Source organism: Octopus bimaculoides, chromosome Z (assembly GCF_046866305.1).
Source record: "Octopus bimaculoides isolate indiv1 chromosome Z, ASM4686630v1, whole genome shotgun sequence".
NCBI classification, from domain to species: Eukaryota; Metazoa; Mollusca; class Cephalopoda; order Octopoda; family Octopodidae; genus Octopus; species Octopus bimaculoides.
In genome coordinates, this window is record NC_142944.1 from 8,771,483 (window position 1) to 8,783,181 (window position 11,699).

The 11,699-nt window shown below is 45.2% G+C and overlaps 1 protein-coding gene across 1 annotated transcript; it reads right to left on the reverse strand.

Annotated features, from left to right (window-relative positions):
* Positions 1 to 10,282: 10,282 nt before the first annotated feature.
* Positions 10,283 to 10,870, reverse strand: LOC149132129 (uncharacterized). Its single transcript, XM_089365371.1, has one exon. The coding sequence runs from the start codon at positions 10,868 to 10,870 to the stop codon at positions 10,283 to 10,285; it is 588 nt and encodes a 195-aa protein (XP_089221497.1).
* Positions 10,871 to 11,699: the final 829 nt, after the last annotated feature.

Here is an 11,699-nt window from a genome sequence, read left to right on the forward strand (position 1 = left end):
ACTCTTGACATTTCCTCATTGCTGTGTCTCGCACTGTTAATGTCCATGTTGCTGCTATCGTTACAACCAATTCGGTTGCCGTCAAACGCCCGAACTTTACCTGTCCCTGTCCATTTTTTTTGCCACCCTCGGGGTCACAAGAGTTGTCGCACAACCCGTATCCATGAGGCTTTGAACAGAAGAGGACAAAGCCGTCGGTCAATCGGGCAGAATCCGAGGGCTCGGAGATCTATATGTTAACTCTTTGATATCAATGCTAAGGGGTCTAATAAACAGTTATGTCCGACGGCCCTTAATACACCATCCGTCCCTGGCTTTGAACACCTTTCCCCCAACGAAAGATTTTATCTACGGGCAAGAATGTATCTACTCACTCGCAGAGGAAATTCGAGAGGCAGCAACTTGCCCGTGGCCTATTCCCTGGCTGCAGTTTCGAGCGATATACCCAGTCTGCCTACTCTGGTAGAAATAGGTCCGAGCTTTATCTCTGCACAGTCCATTGAGATGTGCGGTCCCTGGAACTTGAAGCACCGACTCATAAACGGTCGCTGTCGCTCCACAGCAGTTTTCTTTTCCTCGTTCTTTGTTTGTTGCATTACGTCGTAGTCTTCTGCAGCTGTCACCACCACTGCCTTCCGCCTGGTGTTTTGTGCCGACATGCGTGCTTCAGCGATGAGCGTTCTCATTGCCATTTTCTCGTTGCCTGGTGGCTGTTGCCATCGCACCGATGTAGCCGGGAAATATGTTTACGCAGATCTGTCGTGCTGCCTTCTCTAGGCCCTCTCCGGTAAGACCGGATTGCATAGCCAGTCCCCAAAACTCCACAGCATACTCATCGATCTGTTCTCTTGTCTAACTGACCGTTCTCGAGGTACAGCGCCAGCAAGCCTACCTCCAGGTACAGGGCCATGAGACTTGCAACATCGTTGATGCATTGTAGCGTGGTCGCAACTTTGATCTTACGGATCCAGGCCCCTTGATCGTTGACGTGACAGCTCATCTTATCCCCCCCACACACACAAAAAAAAAATGCGAGCGTCGATACTTAAATTTCTCTTGAGTAAAAAAATGTAAGAAACGAATCATTTAACCGATGTAGCTTATGAAAGGAGATTAAGACAACAAAGTAGAAACAAAAGAATATAAAAGTTACTTCTTATCTTTTTCTTTTCTTTTGTTTTGACTTGCTGAACATAGAATCCAAATGTGACGATTTTGCTCAGAAAACAAAAAAGACTAACAAAAAGAGATAAGAAAAGAAACGTGTTTTTTAAGCGCAAAAGCTCCTTAATTCTTTTATTATTCTTTTCATGATGTAAAGTTAATTGTCATTAGTTAAATTTTTGAACATAATACTTTCAAACAGATAACCAAGATGAGAACCCAACAGTTGTACGTTATGTTAAAGGGGACGGGGAAATTTTTTTCTTCTAGTTCCCTGATGCATAAACTTGAAGTAAAATGCTGGTATTATTACTCTCCATAGTATAATTCCACTGATCAACGTTGAAATTGCTACTACAGCTATAGTTAACCACATAATGTGAAGTTACGGTTACTTGACGCTCTTTAAGTTGTAATAGTGTTTTATAAACTTTTCGGCATTCTAAGGCCCTGTGTGTTTTCACTTTTATTGTTACCACCGTATTCTGGACATTGTCCGGACTGCACCGATAGTATTTTGTTTAGAAACACCTCTTGTTTTGCAGGAGGTGTGCATAAAGAAATATTGATTTGTAACAACTTGCGAAAAAAGCAAATTCTTTGCCACTTTTGTTATTTATTTAAAGATGGCTGATAAAGAAGTCATCATAATGTTCCACAACGACGCGTTCTTTGTCGGAGAAAAGACAGAATGAAGGCGGAGCGTGGAACACACATGATGACGTCACCGAGGCGAAAACAGTTTCGTCTTTAAGCAACGTCAATAGATTAGGTGATTATGACGACAACAACAGCAGCAGCAGCAGCACTAGCAGAAGTGGCAAATAACAACAACACCAACAGCAACAACTATATCAACAACAACGATGACGATATTAACAAAGTGAAACTTAGAAACGCGAATGTCATCACGGCCCCCGCCACCACAACCACCTGCGCTACAGTGAAGTTTGTGGTGTATGCGTGCGCGTAGATGTAATCGCCTTACCTCGGTTTTCCTTTCGTCGACTGCGAGTCTGTCTTGCGGTATCCAATCCTTGAAGCTTGCCCCGACCCAGAGTACACCAGAAATAGCAGCTGCTTCTCCCAAACCTAGACCGTCGCTTAACACGTCTTGTCCTGACCACAACCCCGTTCGAAAAGGGCACGAATCCCGATTGAGGCTCCCTCTGCCCTTTTTCCCCTTCCGGTCAACTCGCCCTTCCGGTCAGCCTCCCCAGACACTGACGTCATACCACACGCCACCCTGATCTTAAAGATCACGTTCACCCCTACTCCAATTCAAAGTCCGCTCTGTGCGGCACAGACTCTTCCGCTTGTCCGGATCGGGGAGATACGTTGTACCAGTAGACCGCTTCCAGGGGCGAAATGTGCCCCCTTTCAGCCATGGCCTTGATCGTCCGATGGTGCCTCTCAACGATTCCGTTGCCACTCGGCCTATGCGCCGCTCTAAATAATCGTCGCACCTTCCACCGGTCAAGCATCTCTCCCAACGCTTTCGAACGAAACGCCTCCCCGTTGTCCATTAGCAGTTCTTCCACACGACCCCTCTCCAAGAATATCCCGTTGAGAATGCGGGCAATCTCATCGGCAATGCCTGACCTCAGCTCCCTCCAAATGGCCAGCCGGCCCGGCCCGCAGTCGATCATGCTGAGATACATTTCCTGACGGTAGTGCGTCACATCCACAGCCAGTCTCCTCCAGTTGCACTCTACTGAGAGGTTCCCCTGCTCATGCCCACCCGGGGCGGGGTCAATGGACTGGCATCTGTCACATTTCGCGACCACTTTCTTAACGTTTCTCCTAGTGACGTCAGGATCAACCATTTTCGCCAGATACAGGGTCCTATCCACCTCCAAGTGGTGCATAGCATGTAGCTCCTTCAGTTCGGAGTCACCCAGCCGACACGCTGCCGCTATCCCTTACCTTGCTTCCTCCGGTTCCTCCAGCCACGCCCTTTTCACCCTGGTCAGTGCGTCCGCCCTGTTTCTTTCCGAAGGCACGAAAACCACGTTCAGCTTCAGTCCGAACTCGGCGATTAGCTCTCCCAGAACTCCTAGACGGCGTTTCACCAACATCTCCGTGGCACCTTTCGTCCGGACTCTCTTCTCGCTGGTAATTACTGTTCCTACCCAGCCGACCACGGTGGCCGAATCCGTCCGGATCTCGATCGAGCGCAGTCCCCATCTCAGGGCCAAGTTCACCCCTTTCAGCACCGCATCTAGTTCGGCGACATTGATGTGGTTGAAGTCGTCCGCTTTCCGTAGCCAGGCCGCATCCTCCACCTCAGCACCTTCGATCTCCAACACAGCCCCTATCGCTATACTGCTAGCATCACACCAAACCGTCCCGCACTCCGTCTTGGGCACATGCCAGTTTCCTCTGACCGGGTCTTCCGCTCTCGTTCTCTCCAGGATTTCCCGCATCATCGCCACCGTCGCCTCTCCTACCTTGTCACTCCAACTCTCCCCCTCTGCTCGTCTCTTGATGTAACTACATGCAATGCGCAACCAACGAGCGATCGGATAGTGTCCGATCAACTTCCCACAAACCGAGAACAACTCTCTCTTGCTGACGCTGGAACTCAGCTCTGGGATCTCGTTTCCTCTCCGGAACACCAGCTCGCCCGATCTGTCTTTTTGTAGCTTCAGCCCCAGCGCAGCTACCCCCACCATCGACTCAGGCGGCTTCGCAATCAGCCCGAACCTCTCCAGGTGTCTCACTACCTCGGTGGCTGGCACTACAGTCTCGTCAACCAAAATGTCGTCGATGTAGGAACTGGTGGCCTTCCTTATTCTCTCCTCTTTCCCTAGGACGGACTTGAGCACCATAATTTTCGGAGCGGAATTCAGCCCGAAACCCAGCCTGGTTAAACAGTACATCCGGCACTTGTACCGCACCAGCTGGTATCGCCACAGCTTGTCACTCACAAGGAGCTGCAAATATGCCGACTTCAAGTCGACGTTCGTCGCTGCCTTAGTCGACTGTCTCCACACACGTAACGTCTCACCACAAACGTCCGTTGCCTCGCCTCCCGTGTGACACGATATATGGTCGTTCAGTTCCCTAAAGTCCAGCACCGGTCTGACTTTTCCTTTCGTCGGCTGCACCACCGCCATCAGAGGCAGCACTCTACTCACCACCCCCTCTTTCCACGGGACAAGGACTCCTTCCTTGATCTATCTCTCTACCCCTTCGTCGAACTCGACGCCGGCGTGACCTTTCAATGTATGCTGGTAGCAGCTCACCCTGTTCTTTAGTAGTGGGGGCTCGTCCTTCCATCGCCACTCTATCGTCCACCTCCGACCATCGAACGCCGCCTGAAAATCTTTGTCTTCGATGGTGTAAGCGGCGCTGTCCTCGACGGGGCTCTGCTCTCCCTGGCGGTCCCGACTCACGGCGCACGATGCCCCCACGCTTCCGAACGTGACCTCATCTCCTGCAACCCTAACGCCACCAAGACGGTTGATGGCGTCCATCCCCAACACGACATCAACCCCGTCTATCACATAGTCGATCACGATCACCCGCAGCCTCAGCGCCGCGCTCGGTAATGCTATCTCCAGACTGGAGCTGCCCCTGCAACGGATCTCTCTACCGTCGACCGCCCAGACGCTACTCGTCCCATCCCATTTCTTCGCCACCCTTGGCGTCACGAGGGTAGTCGTGCAACCCGTGTCTACGAGGGCCTTGAACTTCTTCCCCTCGACCTCGACTCCGACCACGGGCAGCACCTCCACAAGCGCCTCTACTTGGTTGCGGGGAAAGTTTGAGAGGCAGCAACTTCCCCACGGTCGTTTCCCTGGTCCCAATCACGGGCGATGTGCCCAGTCTTCCTGCATCGATAGCAGATGGGCCCCGATTCGGCGCATTCCCTCGCCATGTGCGGCCCCTGACATTTGAAACACCGGCCCGAGAACGGCCGCTGTCGTTGCTCCGTAGGCTTCCTCACGCCGTTCTCAGGCTGTCGTCTGTCGGAACGCGCCTCTATCGCCGCCATCGCTATCGGCTTCCATCCGACGTGCTGTGTCAACACGCGAGCTTGCGCTACTAGCTCACTGAGCGCCATCTTTCTCCCGCCAGGCAACTGCTGCAATCGGATCCCTACGTCGTCGGGGAATCCATTTACAAACGCCAGCCGCGCCGCTCTGTCCAGGCCTTCTCCCGTAAACCCAGCCAGCGTGGTCAGTCTTCGCACTTCCGCCGCGTACTCATCCACCTGTTCTACCCGCCATCTAATCGTTCCTAGTTTTACGAAGGCAGCGTACTCGCACTCCGTATACGCTTCCCTCAACCTCCGTTCGACGTTCTCTGCACTTAATCTTTCTTCCTCGTCCATTTCTAGGTAGAGGGTCAGGGCGCTCTCTTCCAAGTACAGAGCCATGAGACTCGCCACATCACTTATTCCTTGCAGCTTGGCAACGAGCCTAATTTTTCGTATCCAAGCCATCACATCTCCTTCGCCATTAAAAGGCCTGATCACATCGCTGGCGATCCTAATCTTGGTGGCTGCCATCGCGGCGAATTTCTGCACGTGGGGCCGAAATAGCTTGTGGTGTGTGCGTACGAGTAGATGTAATCGCCTTACCTCAGTTTTCCTTTCCTCGACTGCGAGTCTGTCTTGCGGTATCCAATCCTTGAAGCTTGCCCCGACCCAAAGTACACCAGGAATAGCAGCTGCTTCTCCCAAACCTTCCCAAACCTAGACCGTCGCTTAACACGTCTTGTCCTGACCACAACCCCATTCGAAAAGGGCACGAATCCCGATTGAGGCTCCCTCTGCCCTTTTTCCTCTTCCGGTCAACTCGCCCTTCCGGTCAACTCGCCCTTCCGGTCAACTCGCCCTTCCGGTCAACTCGCCCTTCCGGTCAGCCTCCCCAGACACTGACGTCATACCACAAAGTTTTCCTTTGCGATTACTACGAGAAATTTGGAAGATTTCCAATGTAAAAGATCTGAAAATGTCCAGGATAATTGTTGAAAGGAATGGGAGAAGGGTAGCCCTAAACCCTCCATCCGAGGTGAACGAGAATCTTATGATGTAAGGGCACATACCGCTGCATCGGAGTTAAATCACGCCGGGTGAAAAATGCTTCTGAGAGCTAAATACCAAAAATGCCTTGGTACGTGTTTGAGCCGTTTGAACAGAAGAGCCACATCACCCGATGAAAGAAATTTGAAACTATTGAGGTGAGATTTAAGACCGAAGAAGAAGTCAGGTGTCATTGAGCGACCACTTTGAGGAATGAAAACTGACCCTAATCCTAACCCTACCTATCGCGGTCAACGCCTTGCTAAGATTAGGATGTTGAACGTGCCATCAGAAATATCTATCACTTGATTAGTGGCGGTCGTCCTGGCAGGTTTAGAAGGCGATGTAACAATGCTGTAGGTCAAGAAAATACCTAATCAAAACCGGTCGGGAATAAATATGGAACTGACCTTACAATGTCAACAAGCCTATATCGACCAGCTGCCCGATCTAATCCATCTCCCGATTAGTACTTCATTTGTCAGTAGAGGTTAGAAGACCAAGATGTCACACATGTGGGTTTGTGACTCGTTTAAAGTCTTTCTGCCCTGAAACCAGAAAACACTAAACTCCACTGCTGCCAACACTACAAACATCACAAACGCAAGATCGACTTTGACTTTCATCCTTTCGAGACCGATAAATTAAGTACCAGTGGAACACTGGGGTCGTTGTATTTGACTGGTCCACTCCCCCAAATTTTCAGACCTTGTGCCTACAGTAGAAAGGATTATTATTATTATTATTATTATTATTATTATTATTATTATTATTATTATTATTGTTGTTGTTGTTGTTGTTGTTGTTGTTGTCATTATTTATTTATTTATTTATTTATTTATTATCACATAAAGCCGTTTATGAAGGCCAGTCGTGCTGTCGTCTCTAGGCCCTCTCCGGTAAGGCCGGATAGCATAGCCAGTCTCTAAAACTCCGCGCATACGCATCGACCTGTTCTCTTTCCTAACTGACTGTTTTCGAGAACTTCCAGAGAAGTTTCTATTTGATCAGTCAAAAATGCGAGCACATTTAAAATTTTCCCTCGGAAACAATAAATATGTTCCTTTCCCGAAAGTAAAGGTCTTTCAAATGTCTACAAAAACCACAGAAGTCAATCACCTTCTGTCACCCACCCAGAAATGGATTATCCCTAGAAATACGACTAAAAGTTATAACTTCTCACATGAACATTCAGAACAAATTGTATCACCCAATAGATCCCGTGTTTTATGTGAAGATTTCGAGCAAAGCCCAAAAAGTAGTCAGGAAACTAATGAGAAAAAGACTCTGAAAACCACTTGCCCGAGAAAAACCATCACACTAGAGAATAAGTCGGTTATAAATTTAACTAAACTAAAACTTTCGCCCGACGTTGTTTCAGTCTTAGAGCTTGGACTGAGTTTTTGCTCAAGCACTAAGAATTTTGACAAGAATAAACTAGCTCAAGGGCTATTTCAGTTTGTCCGCCGTCACATGCTGAAAGAATATTTTTTTGAAAAAACTGGTAACGAGGCGGCAGAAAATCCTATATATCCAAAAATGATGATGATCGAATCTGGCATAATTGGATTGAAAAAAATCCCAATTGATACCAGATAAAGTTCGAGATGGACGTTCACAAGCACTACTAGAATTTCTTGAATCTTGTCAGGCAGGCATTAGAGAAAGCCTTCAAACAAGTGGAAAGAAATCCTGCAATAACCTCACAAATTCCCAACGTCACGCACTCCGACGTCTAGCTAATAACGATTCTATTGTTATTAAGATGGCGGATAAGGGAGGCGCTATCGTAATTATGGACAAAAGTGAGTATATTTCGGCTTGTGAAGAAATTTTAAATGACAAAACTTCATATGAAGAATTACCTGTCGATCCAAACGCCAATTACAGAGAGGAACTTGACAAAATAATTTTGGAAATGGAGGAAAACAATTTCGTTAGTAAGGCTGAATCTAGGATTTTAAGGTCTGAAAGAAGAACACCTGTATTTTATGGTCTCCCTAAAATACACAAAAGTTCGAAAGATTTCCTCCAATGCGCCTAATTTGCAGTGGATATAAATGTTGCACTGTCAAAATTTCGGAATGGCTGGATGGCTTTCTACTCCCCGTCGCAAAACCATCAAGTTCCTATATTCGGGATACCTTTGATTTTGTATCTAAAATCAACAACTTTTTTAAGCACGGAGGCCGTATCGAGAACTGTTTTTTGGTAACCAAGGATGTTTCTTCCTTATATCCCAATATTGACCTCAATGAAGGAGTAGAAGCATGCATGGATGCCTTCGAAAAGCGGTCAAACAAAAGTATTCCATCAAATTTTCTCTGTAGATTATTGAGGTTTGTGTTAGAAAGTAACACAATAAAGTTTAGACAAAGATTTTACTACCAGACGAAGGGTTGCACCATGGGTACCCCACGGTAGTTACTTTCGCTAATGTCTTCATGACGAAATTCGGGGCAGTTGCTGAAAACATTCAAATCCCTTCATGGTCATGAACTAATACTCTGGTTACGGTTCATTGACGACGTATTTCTGGTCTGGGAAGGATCACAGGATAGATTAATGGACTTCTTGCATTTCTGTGACTGTTATGCTAGAAACTATGGCTTTAATCTGACATGAAATTTACGTCTAGTTTTTCAAAAACTATCGTTGAATTTTTGGACACAAAAGTCAAGTTTTCTGGAGGCAGAAAGTGACAGAGATATTTTGAAAGCCCGAGTCATCCCACATTTATCTCCATCACCGCTCTGATCATCCATATCATCTTATTCGGTCAAATCCGAAATCCCAATTTTTGAGGATAAAACGGATTTGCACTGACATAGGGGACTACTGGAAACAGGCAAATGATATTGTATGTCATTATGTCAAACGAGGTTACAGTGAATCACGTTTAAAGGAAATAGCAAATGCAATAGCTAAGATTAGCAAAGATAGTCAAACCTTCACGCATAATTTTAGCAAGCACAATACAATAGATGACAGAATTCCTTTAGTGATTAACTGGCCCCGACGTTTCGCTGGCATTTCAAAAGTGTTGCATGAAAGTTACCAGCATATGGGGAAAAATATCCTCGTTTCATACAGATATTTTCTCAGCCGCCCATTGTAGCCTTTCGACAAAAAAAGAATATAAGAGAATTATTGATCTCTACATCTGACTCCAAGAAAACGAACATTGGAGTATCTGCACGCTGTATCTTAAAGAACAGCCGCAAGAGAGGTAAGCCCTGTTCATTGTGCAACAACATGAGGGAAGTGAATTCCATCAAAAATCATAATAGAAATTTTATGATTTATACAGAAGGGGGAACATGTAAAGATTCCCATTTAGTGTACGCTACAGAATGCATAAAACATAATTTAATTTATGTTGGTTGTACAACAGAACAATTAAACAAAAGGTTTAATGGGCACAGATTCGACGTCAGGCACAATAACAGTAGTTCGACAGAACTTGCTGAACATTTCGTTTCAAGCAGCTGCAATTTTGAAGAAGACTTGAAAGTGCATATTCTCAGAAAATATTCTGAATCTGCTTCACTTTCACTTCTCAGAATGTATGAGGAGAAATATGTTTGCGAGTTATTAACATCACGCCTTGGAGGAATGAAAAAGATGACAGGAGAATATCATCAAATTTATGCAAAACTGTTTGATTGAATATTCTTCTTTCTCTCTTTTCTCTTTCCTTTTTTTCTGTCATCTTCTCTTTTCTGTTTTTTCTGTCTTTTTCTTTTCGCCTGTTATTAAGTTGGAACTTAAAAACTGATGATGTCATTTCACCAACGTATGGACGCTGGTTGCTCTCGTTCATACTTTACGTTTAAATTTCTGTAATTTTGAATTTTCATCACTTCTTATTTTGAACTTGACAAAGACAGGCTTACGGCTGAAATAAACCAATAAAATATCTTACAATCGAATCGTGCTCTTTGTCTTGACTGTTTACCTTTGTGAAGAGTTACGTCAATCATTTTAAAAATATCATTATCATTATTATTATTTTAGAATGAAATATGGTCCGTTGTCTTCTGCTGAACCGGGGTCATCCCTTGACCCTAGGGTCACAGCAGGTCCTCATCTCATGGAGAGTACACGGCGTAAAATGTGTGCGGAATCTACCAACACTGTTTTCTGAAGTTCTCCTACGTTAACACTGCCAGGGAGTTTGTTGAGCTGCTTATCAAGGCCCTTTTTAATTAGCCCTAATGCTCCAATCACCACTGGTGCTGTATTGCTTTTCATTCCCCACATCTTGGTCACTTCTATTTCTAGGTCTTTGTACTTAAATAACTTCTCAACTTCTTTAATGGACACATTTCTCCCTGATGGTGCTGTCACATCTATCATTAAGCATTTCTTATTTTTCCCATCTGTGATGACTATGTCCGGCCTGTTTGCTTTGACTTTTTTATCGGTGTTGATTGGCATGTCCCAGAGTACTGTTATATCATCTTTTCCGGTCACAGTTTCAGATTTATGCTGGTACCATTTTTCTGAAGTTGGAAGCTGGTAATGTTTACATATCTTCCAATGGATATATTGCACTACTCTATCATATCTATGAATATATTCAGTTTTTGCAAGCGCTGTGCATCCAGTTAAGATGTGGTCCACTGTTTCATCCTGCTCATGACACATTCTGCATTTCGGGGTCAGTGCCATCGTTCATTATTTTGTTGTGGTAAGCCCAGGTTGCCAAGCTTTGATCTTGTGCTGTCTTCGGTTTCAGCCATCAGTCCCGAGCTCTTCATCCACGCATGAGTGTCTCGTTTTTCTACGTCTGGTTTGTTCACACATGGATATCGGCCATGCATCGGTTTTTCTAGCCATTCTTCGTTGCTATTCTTCTGGGCTTTTTTTTCATCTCTTCCTTAACTCCTTTAGCAACCTGGGTTACTTTCTCACTCACCTTCATCCTAGGTTCCTCCGTCACCAGTTGTTTCTTAAACTTTACAGATTCTTTGTATACCGAGTATAGCCTCTTTACTTTATCATGCTGGTGCACAAGCTTCATGAGAGGATCTTTTGACAGCTCAAGATATGTATTTAATCCTACAGTGGTGGCTATCGGATGCTGACGAAGGGAAATAACCCTGAAACCCGGGTCCGTTCGTGCAACAGATCACGATGAGAGGGATAACTTCCCTTGGCAAAACAAACAGGATACAGTAGTGTGTCGATAAGCCAGCTGGAGGAGATGTCCTCCTGGGGCTAAAAGCAACAGTTACATCCACCCCTAGGGGTCAGCCACACTTAAGTGGCAATATACTTCACTTTATCGTGCAGTTACTGTTAATACTTCATTTAGGGAATTAACATTGCTTATATATATATATATATATATATATATATATATATATATATATATATATATATATATATATATATATATGTATATGTATATATAGATACATATATGTATATATATATATATATATATATATATATATATATATATATATATATATATATATATATATATATATATATA